A 26161-nucleotide genomic window follows, 5' to 3' on the forward strand; every position below is an offset into this window, starting at 1 on the left:
GTCTTATTAGTTTGATTCTCAACCAATGCCAAGAATTTTTTAAACTTGTCAAGCAATTCGTCCTTGCTACGAATAGGGTAAACTCATATCTTCCATGTAGCATCATCGACAAAGGTGACAAAGTATTTCTTTCTCCCTAAAGATAACCCCCGCATCTGACATATATCGGAATGTACTAACTCTAGAGGAAAAGATTTCAACGAAAGAAACTTCTTATGAGACGTCTGTGCATGTTTATCATAAACATAATGATCACAATGCTCAAAATCAACATAACGAAGACAAGGCAAGTAACCCAAACAAGAAAGCACTTTCAATCCAGTTTGACTCATGTGTCCCAACCGGCCATGCCGCAAAGAAACACTTGGCTGCTCAGTCACGGCAACAACATGGTCACACACACTAGATACATGGAGAGGATATAAGATATCACTTTTACCTCTGGCAATCACTATAGATCCCTTACAGATCTTTCATTTCCCATCACCAAAGGTGGTATGAAATCCATCGTCATCTAGCTGCCATGTGCTAATCAAGCTCTTTTTGAGCCGAGGTACATGCCTTACATGTTGAAGTGTGAAGACAGAACCATACTAAAACCGCAACTGCACATCACCAATACCTGCAATGTCACATGCATAGTTGTCCCCAAGTTGGACAACACCATGTCGACCCCCTGTATAGTCAGAAAACCACTCACGATGAGGGGTGACATGGATAACAAAAAACTTACTACCACCAAAAGATACATTCTCTGTAGGCCCCCAAACATATGTATACACAACATCAAGTATATTCTTACTTACATCTTTGTCATGCAATAATGGCTATCTTGCTTCCTTCCCAAAAACTAACATGCTTCACAGGCTTTATGTAATTCTGCAACTCTAAATGTAGGCAACCCTGTACCCAATCCTTTAGACTACATTAATTTCAACCTTTGCAAATTTGCATATCCAATACGTTGTGTAATATTTAAATGTCTCTAACCACACCTTTGCCTTTAGCATACATAGCAATATTTATAGTGGAAATTCTATCATCCAAATTAAACATGTGGTTAATTATGCTTTCTTTTAAAATCAACCTATACTTATTATCAAAGTCTTCAACAAAACAATCCTTCGCATTAAATCTAACTTGCAACCCTTGCTCTATCTTTGTGACTGACAGATACAAAACTCTTTCTGATGAATGGCACAAGTAATAAATTTAACAAACACTTTGTTTAACCATTATGAAAGAACAAAGGAACTTTCCCAATCCGTGAGATTAGGTGGTATGAATCATTACCCATCTCTACATTGCCACTGCGAATATTGTTATTCTTATCATAACAATAGACTGCAATATGACCTGTTCAACCACAGTAATGACAAACAATACCAAAATTACTAGAATCTCTATTCTACCATCCACCTCTTCCTCTAGAGCTTCCCTTGCCTCTAAAATTACCAAGGCCTCCTAAAATTTGTGTATCACCAAAATATTAATTTAACTTGTTGTGCTAGTTACCACCAATACGACCTATACCACGACCTTTTGAAGAGAATCTCCCACGTCCCCTTCTTGAATTTGAATAAAATGCTTGGACTTATTCGTCATTTTTTTCAAATTATTCACCCCGAATATTAATCTCTTCAATAATCATGAGAAAAATCAATTCATCAAAATCTAGAAACGGCTTCCGTACATACACCAAAATAACAAAAGATTTTCATGCCTTCTCGTTATTAAGGCCACCTAAAGTAAATGAAAACAACTCATTGCTCCTCACCTTGAAAACATACTCATTTACAAATATCTTTTTTTTGTTCAAAGTTTTTGACTCTTGCCTATATTGAAACTTTTGTGCCTTTGTATTTCTTATATGCCTCAACATAATGTTATCAATAACTACAAACAACCAATACATTACTTTTTTGTCTTTAACATTTAATTATTTCAATGTCTTTCATTCTTCTACAATCATAGGATCACTTAGCTCTTATTCCTTTTTTTCACCTGAAATAAACTCGTAGAAGCCTTTTTCATACAAAACTTCCATGATGGATAGATATTCTTGTCTAGTTTCTTAATAATAGGATTTCCATTGTTCTCAGCCATTATGACAAAACTTAGTACCAAACAGCAAAGAAGTCTTTTGTAAGCTTCCACAAGATATGCACAACAACAAACCAGACAATCTTTCACTAACTGCTCAACAATCCATAATCTACAACCTATTTTAGATAAACCTTGTGTTTACTTCCCAACAAACACCTCAAAACTTAAACTTTCAAATCTACAATCTATGCACCTGAAAACAGCCAACACAACCAAAATCGCAATATATTTTGAAATTGATATCAGCAATCTTGAGGAGCTGAAACACGGCCTAAAACAACCTCAAACGACCAAAAACACAACATATAAGCCTTAAAAGGCTTGCTCTGCAAAATACACACCGTTCTACTTGCACACTAAGTCTCACAACAATCTAAGATTTTTCCTCTGCCTTATTTTGAATACCTCCACAAGCACTATCCAAGGGAAAGAATGAGAGAATGAAAGAGATTCTTACCAATTGCTTGCTTGCTTAAATCTTTACTCTTTCTTCTTAACTTAAACCTCCAAAACTAGCCTCTCTCAATAGAACCGCTTTGATACCATATCATAAGTCACGTGATAGGGGAATTTGCTTGAGCTACTGTACCGAACACACACATTACATAAAAGAGAAAGCTCACTCAAGAACACAAAAAGAAAGATGAAAGCCAAAACATTTTCTTGCTTGTTTTTCTTCTTTCTTTCTTTCACAATAGAATATAAACAAGTATAGATAAGATACAACATAAAGGAAAGTAACCTACTAAGTCAAGTGCATAACTGACTATATTAATTGACTGGCGCTATAACTATGCTAGTTACAAGTATAACTAACCAAATATAATAAGTGGTAAGTTAGTAGCCATGTGAGGATCATAATGACCACTGACATACAAGTGTAAACGCATGGACTCATCTATAATCCATCATCAATATCCACACATGTTGAGCTTGCCATCTCAATATTGTACAAGAAAAAAACAAAAACCGAGAGAGTACAAGCATTCAACTTGTCCCTATGGGTCAACTCCACTTTCTCTTAAAAAGAGAGCTTGAAAATATCATTGGCATTATGAGATCCAAAGATAGCAAGCATCATTTAGCTGCCAAAGGCAATAGTTCTCCCTATTTAGTTTTTAATCTTATGAAAGAGTTGGTAACATCAAGACCTTACAATCCATAATAGTTTGGAACTCGACGTCAACTACGGAAGACATGAACCCAGAGTAACCTGTACAAAATAACGGGTAGCCCCCTTTGACTCCAAAAAAGCAATCTATTAGAGCTCCCTTTGCTTGTCTCGAACCTACTTTGACTACCAAAATTTGACATCTGCTATAAAAGGCTGAAAAAACAATCTTTTTCTCCTTCATAAACAAGAAATCACAAAAACTACAAAATCGCTTCCTTTTCCACGCATCTCTGCTCGCTTCAGCCTTGTGTTGATATGCGGCCCTTTCGCTCACCCTCAAACACTAAGAGCGCAACCCTGGTGTCACGCTGAATGTAACCAGCCTTTCATCCGTGGATGGGTGGTAAATCTCTGATTACAACTTAATTACAGCAACAAACAATTAATGCAAATCTGAAAATACAAATTTACCTACTGATCTTAGACAATGCACACTCGAGTGGCCCAAAATTGGCACCCCTTTCGGTATTTCTTTAGCTTTATTGAAGAAGAAGTTAATTTACAATGAGATTCTCCCAATCCCTTTCCGTATTTCACCTCCCCTTACTGTCCAAAGTGACCAACAAGTCTTCAATCTATTTTGCCCCTTAATTCAAACACTTAATTGGCCTTCACCCACTTCATGGACGATGGAAATGCCCCAGATTCAATGGCTGGCAAGTCCTCCACTTGAATTTAGCTGAAAATCACATTCAGCCCTGAAAAATCCAAGTCTCAGAGCTTCCCATTTTTGGCATGCTTCCCAAGGCTGCTGCTAGAGAAATTTGCAATTTCTCGGCCTTCAAGGGTCCAAATGCTAAGATCTTCGTAACAAGGCTGTGAAATGGCTAGGAGATGAGAGAGAAAGCTGTAGAGAGAGAAAATTCAATGTTTTGTCACGAAGAATCACTGAAAATTAGTCAAATGCAGCTGCTGCCTTGCCACAACTTGTAGAAGCAAATAACTAAAGAAATCAGTCATTTACTACTGCCACCCCATCTCAATAGCCTGTAGTTGCTGTTACTTACTGTTGATTGGTCTTCTCCTACCCTTGGCTGTCTCAAAAGGTCCTCCAATGGCTGCAAATTAGACCAGTAGCATCTCCTCCCTCTCTCTTGCAGGCTGAATACACTAAAAATGCCTCTCCCTAGCCTCTAAAGACATTTTTCAATCTTGCATGGGCATTTTTGACAAGTGGCCCAAATGGTTTTTCCAGTCTTATCCATAATTAAATTTTAATTTTCAGTCTTTAAATACTAAAATTAGTCTAATAATTATTTGGGTGCCCTGAAAAAATAATCTGACTGGCCAATAATTGAATTGGCTAGGCACCTTCCATTCCCGAGTGTCTCTACGTCATCTTTGACTATCAAATTGGCGTTAGATGCCATTAAACGCCACTTCTCTAGTATCACCAACTGACACTTATGGCCAAATGAATGACCTAGGCCAACAATTGGCACCAGATACCACCAAGTATCTATGCGGCATAATTTATAGCAACTTTTGCCTTTCCCATCCCGTGATTTCCTCGAGTTCCAGACTCGTAAATTTACTTTAATCCCAATTGCACCTCACATGTGCAACATTTACTTAATCACGTGATTAAAAATTAATCCACATGTTAAGTGAGGTTTCAAAAATACATGTCCTCATGACATTGAAACTACTTTTCAAATCTACCCAAGATCGATCAACCCTTCAACACCTACTCTAACACCATGTCAAAGTGCAACAAATGTGGAAGCATATGACTCGGCTAAAAGAAAAAAGTGAACACCGTGGAGGGGGAGGCGGAGAGAGAGATTGAGACAAAGACTGAGATAGAGACTGAGAGAGAGAACGAGAAGAGAATATTGAAGATTGCAAAGAATGAATGCTAAATACCAAAGGCAGATATGTACAATGGGCTATGTCACATATGAGTATAACCAACCGGAGATCTCTCTCAACCTAGACGAACAATGAAGTAACTATGACTAGAGGGCAAGCCTACCTAAATAGGTCAGAAGCAATAAAATAATGAAAAACTGTTGCAAAAGATGCAACCTATCAAACGGTAAATCTGCCACCCTATCCAACTTACCTAACCTAACCAAATTCTTGCCCAAATTGTTAGCGACTGCAAAACTACTGACTAACTTGCTCCTGAACATGGTACAACTATATAATTTGCCCTATACATGCTAGTGTCCATCCTAGAGGTGACTAAATCTCTAACAAGATCCTCTGGCCCCTCTCCTTGAGTTGCTCTTTTTTCTCCAAAACAACTGCAACTAACTCCTCCCATAGCATAGTCTCCGAAGTCCTAGAGGTAAGCAAAGCAATATAGAAAATGCCATTGAGATGAAAATGCATTGGCTTCACTTAAACAAACCCAAAACATGCTTAATTAAGGAAGAAACCTTGTTTATTTAAAAGAAATGCATTTCTACGAAGTGTTTGTATCCCATAAGCACAAACCCACTTAGGAGGGCCCAAACTTTCTATAGATAGATATGATGTCGTCCATTCAGCCCTAATCTTGTTTTTGCAGGTTTCAGGTGTTTTCAACTTGTTGCCCACACCCCGTCACAGAAGGACATAGCAATCCAAGCTCATGTCCATTGCAACCTTCACTCATCTTGCACCTGTTTCTAGCCCTCCATCATCATTTTGCTATTGTTTCCAACCAAGCAACTATTGTTGTTCATCATCCGGTTGTCATATAGCCTACCATAGCAACATATTGTTGAATTTACAAGCCCCTCGGTCACCGCCCTGCAAATTTTCTCTCCTCAACCTGTCGTCGCTATTTTCTCTCTCCTCCCAACTGTGTTCATTGTTTTCTCTCTCCTCACTTGCGTTTTTAGTATTTCTCTCTCCTCACCTACATTTGTGGTCTTTCTCTCTCCAGCACGACAGTCTGCATCAAATCCAACCTTCCTTGGCTGCATTTGCTGGTGTTCAACATCTAGAGGATGCATTGCTACGATTCAAAATCCATTCAGAGTACGACACTCTCTCCAGCTCATTACCCCTGCCCTCATCCTTGAGATACACGAGTTCAAAGTACAATATTCATTCTCTTTTGAGTCATCAAACCTATCAAATTGGTGCTCCATAACTCTTTAAATAGACCTACAAATACACAAAAAACTCCTACATTTTAGGGTTTAGGCTGGCTGAACAAAGGGAAAATCAGGTACACCTTGCAAAGAGAAGTTGTAGATGCCCCACACACTTCGCAAAAAGCCTAAACAAGGCAAAAGAATTTGTATTCTTTGCAACAAATCTACTCCAAACAGCAAGCTAAGTGTAGTCTTCTCTTCGTAGAACCTCACACTCCTTACTCTAGCAATGATACTATGTGTAAGTGCACAATGAAAGAGAAACGCAAACACGAAAAGAGAAGGGAAGAGAGAGATTGCAATGAAAGAAGAGAATGAAAGAAGCATATCTGCACTAAACTCTAAAAATTTTGTTGAATACAAAGAGGACTAATCAATCCCTACACACAATCCAAAGCGTTAGTGAGGGCACCAGATCAAGTTGATGACCATAGTTGCTAGGGCTTTCAAAAACGGGAGGTATAAAATGGGTTTCCAAGGTTTCATACGAACTTTCTAAAACATAAGAAATGGGTTTTACTCTAGATGAAATTATTTAAGCTTTTTATAGATATAAATGTACTTTAAGTCCCATGGGCCACAACTAAACACATATTACACATGATTCAATATTTGTGTACAAAATCTAAGTGAACAATTGATAGACCAACAATTTACATATACGGTATACCATATTCACAATTCATCGTGCAAATTTTATAAATATAAAAGAAACATAATGCCATAGATTAAAAACTGCTTAAACATACAAACTACAATCAATTCATGATAATCCACGCCTTGTTAGGACTTCAAAATGAATCCACGGACAAAGTTGCTATTCAACATGTTTAAACTTTGAATCCATCTCTCTATAAGCCATCTTTGACTAGGCAAAAATGACAATTTAATCCAATGTGCAAAATTGAGCCAACTGTATTCTTCAAGGACCAAAATTTCACTCCAACCGTTTCCTATGTTTCAAAAATGCTTGGACATTTCTAACATTTTCTACATGTAGAAAACACGTTTCCTAGCAACTACACTGATGACAAAGGCAAGACCAGAAAACGGAGAATCCTTGAATGTTGAACTATGCTGAAAACTGCAGAAGATAATGACCAGCAATTGAGAAGGGTAAAATAAATAGGCTGCCCTTGTCAAAACTGGCCGATCAGCATCGGGCCAAGCATATAATGCTGGCCGACCTGCACTACATAATGCAGAAAATGTTGGCTCTGGATTAAAAAATGCAAAAAATATTAAATAATGTAGATCACCGTTGCCAAGTGTGAACAAGTCCTCTAACCACTAAAAAAGAAATGCAAAGGAGCTAGAAACAGATCTATGGTAGTGTGAACACACCCGAAACTCCCTAGAAAAGAAATGCATGCTTTGCATCCTCCATCAAAACACATGATAGACTGAATCTCAAAGCTCCTAATATCCCTGTCTGTGACTCAGGCTGAGGCTCACAGATAGGAGATGATTGCGCAAGACGCAAGACTGCTACCAGGTGCTCCCTCCACTTTGACATTGGAAGGATGGGGAGAGGGGTTCCCCTAAGCTTTCCCTTCCACAATTCAATGGTGAGAGAGGGCAGCTCTTCTCTCGATGCTTTCCTGATTTTAATCTCCATTCATTCAGTCACTTATGTATCTTGTATTATTCTTTGTATGTGCCTTGATGACATGGCCACATGGAGCAAGAAATAGGGGCAAGTATGGGAATAGGGAATGCCATTGAAACAAGAAGGCCCCATTCCGAGAATGGGAATGAAATAGGAAATAAAATGAATATAAACTTGGGATTCTTTTTACCAATTCCAAAACCAACCTCAACCCCTATATATGTTGGTAGTTCCACTCCATGGAGGTTGAGGGGATCTTCCCCAAGGTGGTAGCACAATTTCTCCACCCCCTCGTATCCATGTTCATCAATGCCTAACCACTAGCACAGTGGACTCTAGATATTCCCCGTAGTCAATGTTTGAAGACCTATCTAACTAGTTCGGTCATCATTTACCATTAGGCTAGAGTCTTAGGACTCTTAGGTTACCTGGCACTCTTGGCGTTAGTGAAGCTTCATATCCTTCAAGCTAGTCTTAATTTACATACTCTAGCTAAATCTTTAGACTACCATAAGCTTAGTCGTCCTTCTGCATCTTCTTACTAGTCTTCCATTACATCCTCATTCCCTTATTTTTTATTTACTTCACTTAGATTTGTTTACAACTTTAGCAAAAGCATCTCAATATGAAACACTCAATATGCATGTCCTTGTATTTACAATTACATGCTAGGTTTTCTATTTAAGTTCGCGACTCATATTGTAGGTAGTTACTAATCCTGATTGGGCTCAAGGTATGGTTTTTCAATTCTTGCCTTGGTGAGTATTACCTCCATCAACATGGACATGGACATGGAAATGGTATACTCTCTCCCAAATTTGAAACTTGGGTATATGTTTCCTTATCATGCATCCATCTCTCTTTCCTTTCAAATAAGGTGTTTTTAATAGTTTAACATTCATTACTACACTACCGGTTTGTCTATTTTCATATCAAGTGGACCACTACCATGGTGGTTGTGCCTACACCACTTAGTCAACATTGGAGCCTTCTCCCAAGATCGAGGACAGGCATATCCCAGTTGCCTAGGTGGTTGATTCTCTGTCCTGCTTTACTAGTTAAGGAGTGTCATAGGTCTTCCTCCATTCACTAGGTTCATTTGTATGGTGGACTACTATCTTGATGATTCTCACTAAGATTGGAGCCATCTCCTAGGGTTGAGATTAAGCTTGCCTATGCTACTTGGTTAACGTTGAAGCCCTCTCCCAAGGTTGAGTACAAACATGTTTCGAGTATCCAAATAGCTAATTCTTCATTAGCTCTTACAAAATCTAGGGGTGTGACATCTACTTTCTTCATTAGGATTTCTCCTCTCATCTTGGTTCTCGACACCACACGAAGACCAACATCAAACTCCTGCGACATCAATATCCATGGTTGCTCCTCGCTACATGAGCATTCTTATTTGCATTGTGTAGCATTACTCTATGCATCTCATTGAGCTAAGCACCCATGAGTACCTTGCTCATGTCGAATCCCGAGCAGTCTACACCTAAAGTTCTGTCAACTCTATATCCCTACATACTTCTTCACTATTCCTTCATTGACAAGTGACTTTATGTATGCCCTTGTATTGTGAATTGTGAGCCAACCATTCCTTTCCCATAATGGACATTGTTACAAAGTTTTTTATAAAACAAAAATTAAAAAATTTTAAAGTGATTGAGACATCACCTTTGCAAGTGTTGGTAGGCCACAAGGCAGTAGACGAGTATTAGAGGATATGTCAATTCATGTGAGTTTGTACATGTGATTCAATGGGCTAGAGCAGCAGAATTTCATCTTGTGTATTTAGGCATTTTATTTTGCCTGATTTTATGTGTGTTGGCATTTAGTGCATCCAATCGACCAGCATTTTAATGCTGGCCGACCTATCATATTCTTGGCATTTATTGTGCCCTATATTAGGCACTCCTCCACAGTCATCATCTATCATTCACCTCCTACAGGTCCTAGCGGAGAGAGGGAGCAAGCGCTGGTGCCTTGACAGCCAGTGACTCACCTTGGGTCTATACTATCTCATATCTGGGTATTTGGATTCCATTTCCCAAGCATCTCTTTGCTTCTGAGCTCTTTGTGCAATGTTCTTTTCTTTTGCAGTGTTTCTCTTTCCTTTGTCTCTTGTGTTCAGCAGTCTATTACAGCAGTTTTCCACACTTCCATCACTCCATCCACTTCTGACATGGTATTAGATTTCAAAAACTAGGTTCCTGCTATTGTTTTTTGCTCTTGCGTAGGTATGCGCTTTGACTTTTCGTCTGATGTTTGGACCTGTTCTACACTGTGTGATTGATTTACAGCCTAGGCAACCATCCTCTACTAATTTTCAGCTTGTTTTTCTGCTCTTTTCTTAGCATTTTCAGTTTCAATCTAGATTTATAGTTTTGGGGGCTGTTTCAGGGCTGGGGACCTATTATTGACCCTTCCACATCAGCATTTTGAAGTCTCCTGGCTGAGGCAACCTGTTTTTCTGCAGGTTGACTGCATTTACTGCAGCTACTGTCTGCGTTTTCTTGATCCCCATCTGTGTTTTGCTATTTTGCTTCTATGTAGGGTAGAGCAACAATAGTTAAAGCTCATTTCGGTTGTGTTTGGTCTGTATTTTCACTTTATGATACACTACTCAGCTTTCGAGAGGGTTCACGTGATATCTAGTTGTTGTGTTCTCATCACCACATTGTGGTTACTATTGATCTCTTCTCTATGTCCTTTCTTTACAGCTTCGTGCAATCCTTGTGAGTCTATATTTTCGGCATACTTTTCTCCCTAAAGATCGCTTGTCTTTCTTCCTCTTCTCCGTATCCCCTTCATCATGGCTCCTCCAACCTCTCCTCCTAGTGGTCAACATGTAGATATTATTTTCTCGTCTACAAGTGTTATTTTGGAGACTTTCTGTGTTCAGCTTTAGGTTTCTCTAAGGATGCTATCTCTTGGGGTGCTTCAAATGTTCCAATTTCAAAGAGGGGTGCCATACAGCAAAAGAAGAAGTCTCTGTGCTATTATTGTGGCAAGAAGGGACAACTCCAAAAGGACGGTAGGACATTAGCAACTTTACGAAAGGAGCAAGCACGGATGGTAACGAACGGTGTCAAATCTCTCGACAAGTCTTCCTCGTCTCTAAGTCCAGGTTTAAGCTTCAACTATGTGGCTTCGGCGATGGATACATGGGCCTCCCTTCCCGGTTGGTAGTACAAGTGATGCCGTTATCCCACACAACTCTCTAGTGCCAGAGAGGGAGTGTGAGAGGGTGGTAAGATGGGGCTAGTGAGCCTCATCTATACAGTTATACAGGTGCACATGTTCCAAAGAGGGACGTCCTTGCCGCATCTGACCAAAGTCTGGCAAGTTCAAATCTTGGAGCTAAAATTGACATCCAAATTCATGATGAGCTAGTTATTTGACAAAGAGTGGGATTGGCTCCTAGTTTTGTGCTCACATGAGGGGACACTTTGGCAGCCTAGCCAAAGGCGATGGTCACATATGTTCAAAGGCATTTTTGACAGGATGGTCTTGTATGCTACTACGAGACATTGATTCTTCTCTATTTTCAAGAGCCACTACGATCGACATTAATATAAGATTCTCTCCGAGGCATCTTGGTGGCGGGCTAGCCACTCCCTACCTAGATACCTTGATTCTCTTCTAGTGGTTATTGTTGTATGGACTTTCGTGGGTTCTTACCATTGTATCATTATATTATACCAGATCACCCATGATCTAAGAGATGGTGTTAGCGGATAGGTCAGTTCATGTGTAAGTTTGTGCATGTGATTCAGTGGACTAGGGCACCAAGATTTTATCATGTGTATTTTAGGCATTTTATTTTGCTTGATTTGATGTGTATTGGCCTTTATTGCAACCAATTGGCTGACCTATCATATTCTTGGCATTTATTGTGCCCTATATTAGACACTCCTCCACAGTCATCATCTATCATTCACCTCTTGCAGGTTCTAGTAGAGAGAGGGAGTAGGCACAAGTGCCTTGAGAACCAATGACACCTCTTTGCTTTTGAGTTCTTTGTGCAATGTTCTTGTCTTTTGCAATGTTTCTCTTTTCTTTGTCTCTTGTGTTCACCGGTCCATTACAGCAGTTTTCTACGCTTCCATCACTACATCCATTTCTAACAACAAGCACCCTTTATTTGATGCCTTGGCCTCTCTAGGGTGGCACTTTCGACTTCCAAGGAAAGACAACCATTGCCTTTATAGTTTGAGCAGATTCTTGAGCAATCGACATGCACCCCATTGATTGATACCCTTGCTTCTCTAGGCCTAAGAGAGGGCATTAAGCTAAAAAAAGCGCATTACACATTAAACTTTATTAGATCATTAAACAACCCCAAAACTCAAATGCAATCGAGTGTATTTCAATGTCCCGTGAGCAAACTCCCCACTTTAGGTTAGTCTCATCTCTATAATTTGAGTGTGATAGATCACTTGTATCCCTATTATCTCCTCTACCCCAATTGCATCCCTTGCACCCTGTCTTCATCATTGCATGGCTGCCAGCTCTATCACATGTTGCTGCCCACTCTTCTCCAACTAGTATCCTGGACATCCTTCACCCCGATCAGCAATTGCCTGCCATTCTAGAAGCACCTATTGGCTGCATTTTGCCCCAATCACTCTCATCGTCAGTTCCAACATCATCTCTGCCCACTTTCAGCGAGTGTTTCTATTCTTACAAGTGATGCCTAACTACCACTTACCCTCTACATCCGTAGGACAGCCTCCTTGACACCTTTATCACTTGATTTGCCTTCTTGAGCTGCCAACTTGCTGATATCCACTTAGAGGATAGTTGTGTTCTTGTTCATCTCAAGCCCCATTATTGTCGCCTTGCACCTGGTGGACCAACTTCCTCCTAATATACTCTTACAGGTTGTGCTTTTTATGCCTGCCCACTCCTATATTAAATCCAGCTTTGATTGGTAGTTTCTAGTCTCACGATGCAACCTCAGTGGACAACATACAATGACACCTCCCTACACCTGCTCCCACGAGGGTCAGCAGCTATAGAAAAGTTCTACTCTTGAGCACTCTATACACATTCATTCATTTATTCAATACTGTTCATTCATTCAGTTATCTTCGTTCTTCCATTTTGCATTTTTGTGTTACTGTCCATGTTCACTCTGTTTCAATCGTGATCGTACACTTTAGTCTTTTCTTTTGCAAAACCCTAGTGTTGACTTGTACCCAACTAACTAGCAGCCCCAATAACTGTGCAGGTCAATGGACTCAAAAGGATAAACCACGAAGCTTATGATATTATCAAAACTGCATTTCGAACCTGACTCTTTTTAGGCACTATTATGCGAGCACATTTGAGCTACCCCGTGTCTTCCAAGAGCAACACTTCAAATGCAGCCTGAAGAACTGTTCCATGAAGAAACTGAATGCAATAACCCCTTACAACACAAATAACTGTGTGCCGTGTCCAGCCTTGACCTATAACAAGCACATGTGGCATCAACAAATGGCCAGCATCCGCCATGGACCACAAAGTGACAAAAATTCGCAAATCCTCTCGAAAAGTTGATATTCACACCCCCAATGGTTCAGAATCAACACTTGAATCTCGTAAACGTAATATAAGAAATTGCATGAACGAGGTTTCAATGTGACCTTAGATGGGTCGACCTTCTGTAACTGCTTCAAAACCTTAAGGACGCGATCTGTGACCTCGCCCTTGTTGAGAAAGGAGCTCTTGGCTTCGGTGGAGAACAAGGAGGTGCAGATGAGACCTTGGTTGCCATGGATGGGCGCAAGCACAGGAACCCGCAAATGGCGGAGAAGGTTGGCGCGCACGGCTTGCATTTTGGCCGGTGACCTCTCGTTGGCAGCACGAGATGCTCCCGAATGCAATAACGAAGAAGAATTAGACGACCCTAGGTACAAAGGCCAGCGTCCCTCCACACCACTGTTGGCCAAATCAGACCAGTTTTTGGGCCTTTGTTGGACACATTCAATAAATTCGTTTTAGCTATGTGGATTTTGAAAATCTCCTATGCGTCTCTTGAAAGAGTGGGTCAATTGTCTTTTTCTTTCGTTGCCTGATATATTGACAACACTGATAGGCCACTCAAATGGCAATGCGGGAAGTGCACGCATCTCTCTCTCTCTCTCTCTCTCTCTCTCTCTCTCTCTCTCTCTCTCTCTCTCTCTCTCTCGTAGTAATCTATTTGACCAGTATAAACCAAAACTGCATAAATGAGACACCCAAAAAATACCTAAATTCTCTACTATGCCCAACCCAGTAGGACATGCATAGACTCACACACGAATTGATATATCTGCTAACACCCTCTCTCAGATTATGGGTAATCTAGTACAATATAATATACAATGACTATCAAATAGGACCATGGATGTGCAAGCCACTACCAAGGTGCCTCAGAGAGAACCCGATATATCAAGTCAATCATACCAACTCTTGAAAATAGAGAAGAATCGTAGCAACTCTCTATATCTATCAACAATGTCTCTAAAGTATCACATGTGATCATCCAATCACTAATGCCACAATGCCACAATGTCTCTAAAGTATCACATGTGAACTCAGACTAGGAGCCAATCCTACTCTCTATCAAACATCTCATCATGAACCTGGATATCAATCTGAGCTCCAAGTTTTCAAAACCTACCAAACTTCAATTGATGCATTAGGGAAACTCCTCTCTAGATTGTGTCCACCTATATAAAAGTATAAATGAGGTTGAACCACCCCACCTCACCACCCTCTCACACTCCCTCTCTGGAATTAGCGAGTTGTGAGGGATAACCTGCATCACCAATACTAGCAAGCTGGAAGGGAGACCCCTGTAACCTACAGTGGAGCCTAAACCTAGACTTGTAGATGATGATGACTCGTCGAGAGGGTTGACACCTTTCATCATTGTTTGCTCCTCCTTCTGCAAAGCTACTCATGTTCTACTATCCTTCTGGAGATGCCCCATATTGCCACAATAATAGCATTGAGACTTATTTTCTTAGAACATGTCACCCCTCTCTAAACCTAGAATATCTAGGGCACCGATAGAGAGCATCATCATTGAAACTTGGATCTAAACATAGTAAGTCTCCAACATAACACTCATAGATGAGTAAGCAATGTCTACAACTGAGCATCAATAGAAGAAGCTAGAGAAGCCATGACGAGGGAGATACATAGAAGATGACTAGAGATAAGGGAACTAAAGGGATAGAGATGTGCCAACAAAAATAGACTCACAATAGTTTCAAGAGTTCAAGTAGTAAAGAAAGCACATAGAGAAAGGATTAATAGTAACTAGAGTGTAGTGAGAAGAACATGGCAATGGATACATAAGAATTGTCTCTCTAAAGTTGGGCAGTGGATCACATAGAGGCTAATAAGAAAACAAGGAACCTTCTGCAAAAACAAACCAAACAAGAAAGAACAGAGCAATATATATTCAACACACTGCACACAAAGTTTGTGGCCACCATCAAAGACTAAAATCAGCTTGAGGGTGTTGTCACTCAACCCTGCACATGAACAAAATATGCTTAGAACAAAAATGTAGACGTAGCAGCCATTAAATGTTGTCGTCCTACATGAAAATAGATGACATTAGCCCAGCAAACACAAAATGTAGATGTAGTTTTGGAAGACATAGATGTTAAGGAGTTATTAACAAGTCCCTAGCCATGAAACAATCCCAAAAATAGTAAAGATTGAAGGCAAGCTACAAAAACATAGGCTAGAAAATAAAAAAATATGTTGTTTTGGTACAAACAAGGTCACCCAAGTTGTACACAGGTTACAATAGTCAATGAAGTCCAATCAATAAGAGGAAACTCAAAATGCACATCTATAGCATAATAAATTGGCACCAGCACACCTCGAATGGCCAACACCAAGCAAGAGGTAGTCCCCCATCTTGAAATCCAATACCATATTAAAGTGGATGCTACAATGGAATTGAAGGAAACTATTGTAATAGACTATATAAAATAAGAGAATAGAGAAAACTATAAAGAAAAGAAGAATACTACACAAGAACTCAAAAAGAAAGAGATGCTTAGGAAATGGAATCTGTATACCAAGGCATGAGATGGTATAGAAACAATGTGAGTCAGCGGCGGCTACATGAGCACTAGCACTACCTTTCTCTCTCCATTGATACCTACTATGGAAGTATGCAAATCTCTCTCTCTCTCTCTCTCTCTCTCCACACACACACACATGCATGCATGCATACATGTGTGTGTGTGTGTGTGTGTGTGTGTGTGTGTGTGTGTGTGTGTGTGGCCTCCATGCAAATGGTTGATTCCATGGTGTTCCTCTCATGATTTGACCAAGGAGAGTAGCTATTTATTGCCATGCTAGCATGGCTAAATCATAATGTGAGGTTGTGCTAATTCGTGTTAAATATAGCAAGGAAGAGGCACACGAGATTCAACCTATTCTCTAAGCTATGGCTACAAGGGCACTCTAATAGCCATGAGCATGGGAAGCACGTTAACCATCTGTCTTATCACCACCTCCTCCTGGTCAAGCATGATCCCTCACTTTTGAATTGATATTCTAAAGAAGAGCTTCCAAACAATCAAAAGTGGACTGTGTATGAGAATTATGGCTCTTTCGTACAGTGCTATTCTTATCACATTCAAGGTCAAGGTTATTGAGCCGATCCATCTTTGTGTTCATCTTTCAATAGCATTGCATTCTATTCAAGCTAAGTGTAATCTAAAGCATGGCTTGTTAGAGTGCTATGGCCTCTGTTTTTCTTTCATTTGGGTGTGGGTTTTGAGGTGCTTGTTTCAATCCATTCAGACTCCTTTTTAGTTTACATACCATCATCTCTTTCCCCTTTGCTACAAAACCCTCAAGTTGTTGCATACAGATGTCCTCACGTAGATCACCATGTAAAAAAGTAGTCTCTTTACATCCATTTGCATGAGTTCCATATCCTCAAATGCAACCAAGCCCAAGATGGTCCTCAAAGTGATCATTTTAACTATAGGAGAGAAGATTTCATCAAAGTCATTCCCATGTTCCTACTTGTGCCCCTCTGCAAAAAGTCGTGCTTTGTACTTTGATGAGGAATCGAAAGTGACTTTCATCTTATAAACCCACTTGCATGGTAGAATCTTCTTCCCTTTAGGCAAATGCACCAAGTCCCAAGTATCATTCTTCTCAAGAGATTCCATCTTTGATAGCATAGTCTTAAACCACTTCTTGCTATCCTATTTGTCCATAGCTTCCTTGAAGCATGACGGTTTTCCATAGTCAGTCAAAGGACATAATCAACATGATACTAAGCACTAGGGACAAATCTATACGCCTGCCTTGAAGGTTAAGTCAACCTATAAATTAAAGCTTCAGCACTTGTGGGAAGTGGGGCCTGCAAATCTGCACTTGTGGGAAGTGGGGCCTGCAAATTTGCATTTAAACTTGTTGTTCTAAAATTTCAACACATTGTCCTACCATTTTCAGTTGTCCTAACTGCATGTTTTCTTGTTAGACTGTGGTACATCATGGGCAACACCTTGTTGACCATTTTTAGCACTATTTCCTACATTTTTAGGGTCATTTACAGCACATATTTGCTTATGTCCAACATGCATTCTCTGTTGTTGTCCTACAAGTACATCTTCCCTAAATACAACCTTTTTGATCTCCTATGTCTTTTCGGGCTGTTTATGCATGCGGTCTTCATGGAAGGTAAAATCATCAGTACTGCATACTACTTTCCTTTTCTCCAGATCCCATAATTTGTACCCCATTTCACCCTCATCACCATATCCTAGGAAAATGCATTTATAAGACTTTGGCTCAACTTTGTTGTGTTTTTCCTTATGGATATGCATAAATGCCTCATAGCCAAACACTCTCAAATGAGCATATGAATGTGGCTTGCCTGACCACACTTCTTGAGGGACTCTTCCCCCCAAAGACCTATTCGGTGATGAGACTAATTTATCAAGTGAACTAATGTTATGATAGTCTCTACCCAAAGAACATGGGGTAGTGTAGCATGAGATAGCATAGTGTGGACCTTATATAGAATGATTTGATTCATACGCTCTGTGGCTTAGTTTTGGGGCGAATTATGAGGGACAATGAGCTCCCTCTTCATCCCTTTACTATCACAAAAGTCCTAAAAGACTTTAGACACATATTCCCCACCATTGCCAAAGCAAAGACACTTAAGTGTCTTACTAGTCATATTTTTAGCCAATGCTGGGAATTTCTTGAATTTATCCAAAGCCTCGTCCTTATAGTGGATAGGATATACACCCAATCTTTTCCCTAGAGACAACCCTAGCATATGACATACATCTGAATGCACCAACTCTAAAGGAAAAGATTTTAATAAAATAGAATTTTTATGTGATGTCTGAGCATGTTTACCATAGACACAATTATCATAACAATCAAAATCAACATACCTCAAACATAACAAATAATCCAAACGAGAAAGCACTTTCATTCCAATTTGGCTCATGTGTCCCAATCGATCATGCCATAAAGAAACACTTGGTTGCTCAATTATGGTGACTACATGGTTATGCACATTAGATACATGCAATGGATATAGAGTATCACTCTTAGAGCCTCTAGCAATGATCCTAGATCCCTTACATATTTTCCATTTGCTATGCCCAAAAATAGTGTGATAGCCATCATCATCTAGCTGCCATGTGCTTATCAAGCTCTTCTCGAGCTAGGTAGAATGCCTCACATGATGGAGGGTAAACACTGAACCATGTTGAAATTCTAGCTACGCACTACCAATGCCTGCAATATCACATGCATAGTAGTCCCCCAAGTGGACAACACCATGTTTCCAACCACTATAGTCAGTGAACCACTCACGATAGGATGTAACATGAAATGAAGCACTTGAATCCAAGATCCAAGTATGCATATCATCATCGAAATCTACTACCAAAGAGTGTGCACTAAAAGGAGAAGACAATGAGGATATCATCAATGCTATCACTATCATGGCTGACTACATTGACTTCCTCTATCCTAACATTGCTATTCTTTGCAAGCTGGCAGTCCTTCTTCTCATCCTTGCTGTCATTAGTCTTCTTACCCTTGCCTTTCTCTTTCTTCCACTTATAGCAATCATGCTTAAAGTGACCTTTCTTGCCACAATGATAGCACTCTACATCTTTCCCATGAGACTTGTTGCGTCCTTTATTTTTAGATTTACCTTTTTGTTGAGACCTGCCTCTAGTATGCAGTGCACTGGAAGACTTGTTGGTTGCGTTGTTTTGTTGATTCAACTCTTCCATAAGCAAAGAGTTCTCCACGTCGGAGTACAACAACATTGCATCAGAGTTTCTCATGGCCATCCTGAATATATCCCAACTTTCAGGCAAAGTGTATAGCAAGAAAGTGGCCTTGAACTCATCATCGATATTAAACTTCAAAGCAAGCAAATGGTTGAAAATTGAGTTCAACTTATTGAGGTGTATAGACATGATTGTACCCTCCTTCATGCAGAGATCCATCAACTTCTTTAGCTAGTAAACCTTGCTAGTAGCATTGTTTTGAGCATACAACTCCTCAAGTCTCGTCCACATAGCATAGGCAGAATCCAACTTCTCTATGTTGAACAACAAAGAGTTTGCAACTAAGAGCTCAATTGTAGAGCATGCAAGCTCATCCAAATCATCCCAATCCTTTGGCTCTATGTCTATTTGTCATATCCCCTTTGTCATAATGGGCTTCACATGTTTCTTCTACACCAAGATGTTGTAGCATTGCTTCTACTATATGGCAAAGTTATGTGCACCCTCAAGCTTCTTAATATGTAGAAGGTTACTAATATAACTACTGTCAGCCATGACTATAGTGCAAAATGACTTGAAATGTCACCAAAGACAAGCCCAAACTATCACATAACTAATTGAGAAGAGATGCAAAATCAAACTAGTGATATATTTCCAAATCCTTGACTTTAGTATTGCTTATTGATCATATTCTAGGAAAGCGAAGGAATTTGAGATCAGTAGCATAGATGAATGCATCACCAAGTAGTAGTTGACATCTTTATGAATAAATTGTTTGCATATGGGACCTGTTTTTTATAGTGTATAGCATCAAAATGTTTGCACAAACTAATCCATTTCAGCCCAAAGATAAGGCACAAAGCATGTGCAATCAATGCTAAGCACATGCAATTATGTTTGTACCAAATTAGTACTGTAGGACTTCACTAGAAGCATAAAACTCAACCAAGTTCTCTCACAGGTATGGTACCTGCAACCTACAATTTTTCATAGCTAAAGAAAATGTTGGCAAGCTCCAAACCAAGCTCAAAACATCCCCAAAGTCATCTCTAGATGTTTAGCATTCATGGTATACATGAATACAACATTAGTAGCACCCAAGAGGTAGCCCAAATGCATTAGGCATAGCAGAAACCTCTATCAAGTGCATTCAGCCCCTGCTATTATAGCAAACAAATCCTTGTCTAAACTGATAGAATCATTGCTTAAATCAGGCCAAAAGCACCTCAGATCCAAAGTATAGCATCTCCCAATGTGGTTGCATCACATAAGCATGTGTTGACATCTAATAGGCATAACTGTTGAGCAACACAACTCAAAAACAGAGGTCGCCTGCAAATTTCAAATTGTAACATGTGTATTGCAGCCACTAATTGAGAGTAGACAGCTTGAGACTAATGCCAAGTCCAAGGCAAAGCATTTATTGGTGACGCCAACAAGTAAGTAAATGATCACATAGATGTCAAACTAGATGCCAATGTTGTCAATGACCAGCAACATGACTATTTGAGAGGACAAGATGTTCTCCTACATGTGTGAGCTACGCCTGATAGTAGGGGGCCTTCAACAGTAGCAAATGGCCACTCCAATGCCTTTGGACAAGGCATAAGAAAGGCTCTTGAAGCCTCAAGTTCAATGGGGTGTAGCTATGATCAAGCCTTCAAAGTGAAACTTATTGGAGATAAATTGTGTGTATACTTCTTGGAGTTGAGAGCAATACCCTCTTGAAGAAGACTCAATGCAATGTTAGAGATTGCCTTGAAGTAATCTCTATAAGTTTGGATGAATCTCTGAATCCAAAGGAGATCAACTCATAACTCATTAATGGGCTACCATGGCTGTCAAACTGCAAGCTTTACCCATTGACTGTTACTCAAGTAAAATGTTGGAAGCCCCTTCTCCAAAATACCAAGCTCTAATACCAGTTTGAAGTGCACAAATCCATGAACGGAGCTTCAAGTTATGTTAATGTCAATGGAGATGTAGGTAGAGTGAGAGAGAAACAGATACAATACTAGGTACTCAGCATGTATTTTATATATTATTCATCTTCAAGCTCAAAAAATAGCCCAATTTACAATTAGCACGCTTTAGCTTTTGTGTTTGCTTTTGTGCCACTAAAGAATTAAAGCTATTGGGTGCCCAAAGAGTCAGGCGGTACCCAGATACAATGTCCAATACCAATATTTAAACCGTGTGCCCATGCGCATACAAAAGTAATAAATAAATATCAAGCGCTTTAATAAATAAGTGCGTCAAAATATGGACGCCATGCCTAAGATACGTGCCCATAAAAAATTGATGGTACACGCTATCCTCCAATGCTTCCCAATGCCACCGCTACTTGCTCTACACATCAACTGAAGCATTCACAATTGTTAGAAAAATAATACAATTAAACCGACAAAAGTGAATACCTAGTATGCCTAGGATGCATCTGGTTTTCTTTTGCTTGAATTTCATTCACCCATATTAAATAGGATTTGCTACTTTTATGTAATGTACGTTTAGCCTGAGTATGAGTAAGCAATGAAAAATTAATAGAAGCGTGCATACCATGTAGTGTGATTTGTTTTCCTTGAAAATAATTTTTAATTGGATGCGTAGAATAATCTATATTAGGATTGTATTGATGACGCCAAGGCATTCCTAAGATAATGTCACTAGACTGCAAAGGTACAACTAAGAAATTTCTTCGTTCATTATAATCACCAATTTTAATTTCTAAATTATGTACCTCTTGTGTTCCATTATATCTCGTACCTAGGAATGTAGCCTTGATGCGATAATGTGTAGAAATAGTATGTAAATTCAATTCTTTGACCAATTTTGCAGAAATAAAGTCATGTGTGCTCCCATCATCATGTAAAATAGTCTTTTCTTTACCATGCACAAAACATTTCATTATTAATAAGGAATGGGGAGTTGGCATACCTGGCAAAGTATCAGAAGTAGTACCAATGTCATCATCTTCTTTTGTAAAATCCGACATCTCTTCACGTTCTTCATCTTCTATTGCTCCCAGATAATTGATATGAACAGATGGCTTTTTGGATGACAATTGGCTGCTAGATGTTCAGGTTGATGACATTTATAACAAACTATGGGTTTTGCTTTGGATACATTATTGGTAATGGCAGGAAGTTTAGGAATGTTGGGATTTGATTGTAGGGATGGCTTAGGGTTTGGATTTGTGTTTGATGGCAAGGCAGGTGATCGTGTCCAAGATTTACGGAATGAAGATGGAAGAAAACGACTTTGATTGAATCTTCGAAAATTTGAATTGAATTGTTTGGAACCAAAGTTACCATTAGTTAGAAATTGTTGTGGTCGCTTATCTCGTCCGCAAATTTTGTCTTCAGTGTTATGGGCCAAGGAAATTGCATCTTCAAGGGTTGTTGGCTTGAACATATTGACCTCCGCATAAAAATGTCCAAGTAGGCTAGACATAAACTTGTGTTTATGAGTTGCTTCAGGTACATCTTCGAGCATACATAGTTGCAATAGAGCATCCTAGAAATGTTCAGTATATTGCGAAATAGGTTTGCGATCCCTTTGTTGTAGAAGATCCCATTGTTTGATTGCTTTTTCGTGGAATTGAGGTGGAAGGAAATTCTGCAAAAATTTCTTTTGGAAAGTCTCCCAGGTAGTGGGACAATCAACGCTTTTGCGGACCACAGTCCACCATAAGGATGCTCGATCAACTAAATGGTTAGTGGCACATTTAATTTTGTCTTTCTCAACATATGATTCTTCATGGAAATAATCATCAAATTGACTGATAAAAGCAAGTATAGTCTTTCCATAACGTGATCCATTGAAAGTACGAAATTTGAAGTTTCTTTTACTTATCTTTGTTTCTTTCTGAATGGATTGGGCTTCAAGTGTTGCATCGATGGTACGTCGTATAAGATCTTCAGGTTGTGATCCATCTTGGTCGGTGGTAGATCGTTGCAGATTGGCCAATTGAGCTTGCAAAGTTTGTCGTGCTCTTCGTTCCTCTTGAAGCTGCATCATAATGAAATCCAACTTTTGCTCCATTGTTGGTTCGGGTAGATCACCTTCAGCCATAAAATCTTCCATGGTTTGATCAGTCATCCTGCAAAATTCCAAAAGACCTCACACACTCAAAACCTTGTTAGCGGGATGAGCCTAGCTCAAAGGCGGGTTTACAAGGCTTGTATATATATTTTTAGTTTGGATTTTGTAGTATTTCTCCTTTACGATTGCGAAATTTGATGTCACAATCATCTTCCAAGAAAATAATTTGCGTATAGACTGCGTATTGACGATTGTTCACTGTAATCTGCTTTTGTTAGTTCACAGGTGTGAACAGGGGCTTCCAAAGGGTAGTAAACTGATTCGTGAGTTGCTGAATATGAACTGCCTCTATAGTAAGTATTGAAGATTGAAGTTAGGACCTTAGTGACTAGTGATTTTAGTCTTTTGTGACTAAACGTGGATTTGGAGGACCTGGGTATGTTGACGCCCGATTCGGCGACGGGCAGTACATGCTGCCACCACCGATGGGTTAAATTGAGTAGTAAAGCTTTTTCATAAGCTTCTTTTGAAGCCTAATAAGCTTAACATTAAGCTTTAAGAGCTATGGTGAAGAATTTCTTATCTGTTCTCAACGACTTTTTGAAGGATCTTCCCGCGTAGTTCTTTGCCTGCAGAGGCCGGTCCCTCGCGATCTGAGTGTACAGCAGGGGGTTCTTGACTGCCAGGAACACGTTGGTATTGACTGTTTGCCATGAGACTAACTATAGGGCTCGATCGTTCTAGGAGCTCCGCCTTCGCGCGAGATGGTAAGCGATTGGAAGCTCTCGATCTCAACTTCGCTCTGATACCACTGGTGCACAGATCGGACGCCGTATGAGCGTAGTGAGCGTCAGAAGGTCCCCAAGAATAAAAGAACTCTACTTTTGCACAAAAAACAAGGAAGAAAGCTTGCACGACATGAATCAAGAGACTAATTGGGTGCAATCTCCCCCCATGCCTTATGTGAGCGCTTCACAAAGCATGTATTTTATATATTATTCATCTTCAAGCTAAAAAAATAGCCCAATTTACAATTAGCACGCTTTAGCTTTTGTGTTTGCTTTTGTGCCACTAAAGAATTAAAGCTATTGGGCACCTGAGGAGTCAGGCGGTACCCAAATACAATGTCCAATACAAATATTTAAACCGTGCGTCCATGCGCATATAAAAGTAATAAATAAATATCAAGTGCTTTAATAAATAAGCGCACCACAAAATCTCATGGAATCCACCGTGGAATATGCCTCTTGGCATAAAATTTTACGGAATCCACCGCAAAACCTCACGGAATCCACCATGGAATATGCCTCCTCGCATCAAATACCTAGTGTGTAGATTATTGCGAAAGAGTCTTTATGGCCTTAAGGAGGCACCTAGGAAATGGTATCATAAGTTTGATGCCTTTATGCATTCACATGGATATTTGGGCAGTGATATGGATCTGTGTTTATACATGAAGATGGCTCGCGATGGTAGCCTTATGATTTTGATTCTCTATGTGGATAATATATTGATTGTTTGCTAGGAGTGCTCATGATGAGCTGGATGCTTTGAAAGATAATCTCAAGAAGAGCTTTGAGATGAAGAATATAGGACATGCCTCACATATTCTTGGAATACGCATTATGCGTGATTGCTCTAAGGGATCCTCTAGTTATCATAGAAGGAGTACATCCATAAGGTCCTTGAGCGATTTCATCTGCAAGATGTTAAGCCTATTGGCTATCCTTTATCTTCTCATGTGCAGGTTAGTCTAGTCCATAGTAGTCTGATGACCAAAAGGCTGAGATAGCTAAGATACCTTATGCATCAGCAGTGGGTAGTTTGATGTATGCCATGATAGCCACTCATTCTGACATAGAATTTGCAGTGGGAGTTGTGGCACACTATATGGCTACACTTGGCAGATGGAATTGGGATATCGTTAAGGATATCGTGAAGTACCTAAAGGGCACAATAGCTATGTGCATATGTGTTAACCTCAATTCGAGATGGCGGAGATATGAAGCAAAGAGTGAAAAAATGACAAAAAAATAGCAAAGGAGTAGAGGTAGCCCCTAAAGCTAAGTTGAGGCAAAAAGTGCAATTTTAAATGGAAGACGTCTCAAAAAACTCTAAAAACTGTTGTAAAAGAGTGTTAGGCTCCCTCATGTGCCATTTGTAAAAGAATAGATGGGTGTAGGCTTAAGGCATGAGGCAAGAAGAGAGAAATAGGAAAAAGGACCTTGCCACAACGACCGATCATGTAAAAAGATATGGGTGCCCATGGGATTTTAGAGCTTGTATATAAAGTTCAAAAAGTGAATGGAAGCTCATTCTTTGGTGTATAGCTAACAAGAGTCCTCTCTTCTTCTCTTCTTCTCTTCACCTTGCTTGTGTGTGTGCTCTTGAGAGAGGGAGTGTGAGAGTGTGAGGAAGTGAGTGTGTGGGAGTGAGGAATCAAGAGGGTGAAGCTCTTTACCATCTCCTCTTCTCTTCTTCTATTCTCTTCTATTATCTTTTCTCACGTGCATGTGGCTATGGTGGATGGAGCTCGATGGAGGAGGCTTGAGGATGCTTGAGCTAGCATCTAGGATCGTGGACCTACCGGTGTGTGCGAGGGATGAGGCAACTCATTTCGGTATTGAGGTAAGCTCACTACACTTGTAGGTTCGAAGGCGCGTCGACTAGGTAAGAGATAGCCATTAGAGCTTGCTTGAAACGCTTGAAACAATAAGCGGTCCATGGGTCTTGGCGGTTGAGTGTGAGCTCCCTCCACATCTTGGCTCCATTGTCGGGACCAACGGATTCAAGCTTGAGCACTTGCATACCTCATATTGAGCATCGAAGTAAGGCATTTGTCCTCGAAACGGAGCTTGAGATAGGT

General features: G+C 39.8%; 1 protein-coding gene across 2 annotated transcripts in view; it reads right to left on the bottom strand.

The window, feature by feature from the left end:
• Positions 1-13933, bottom strand: part of LOC148037985 (acyl carrier protein 2, mitochondrial-like) — a 36096-nt gene extending 22163 nt beyond the window's left edge. Inside the window, exon 1 of one of the 2 annotated variants that reach the window (XM_087667727.1) lies at positions 13624-13933. In XM_087667727.1, the coding sequence (XP_087523853.1) occupies positions 13624-13800 (177 nt within the window). In that variant the 5' untranslated portion in view covers positions 13801-13933. Of the gene's footprint in view, positions 1-13608 lie in introns of both variants that reach the window. The other variant, XM_087667719.1, reaches the window with a different exon arrangement.
• Positions 13934-26161: the final 12228 nt, after the last annotated feature.

The sequence above is a fragment of the Lygodium microphyllum genome, chromosome 3, assembly GCF_053477565.2.
Source record: "Lygodium microphyllum isolate KBCC chromosome 3, Lygodium_microphyllum_v1.1.10, whole genome shotgun sequence".
NCBI lineage: Eukaryota > Viridiplantae > Streptophyta > Polypodiopsida > Schizaeales > Lygodiaceae > Lygodium > Lygodium microphyllum.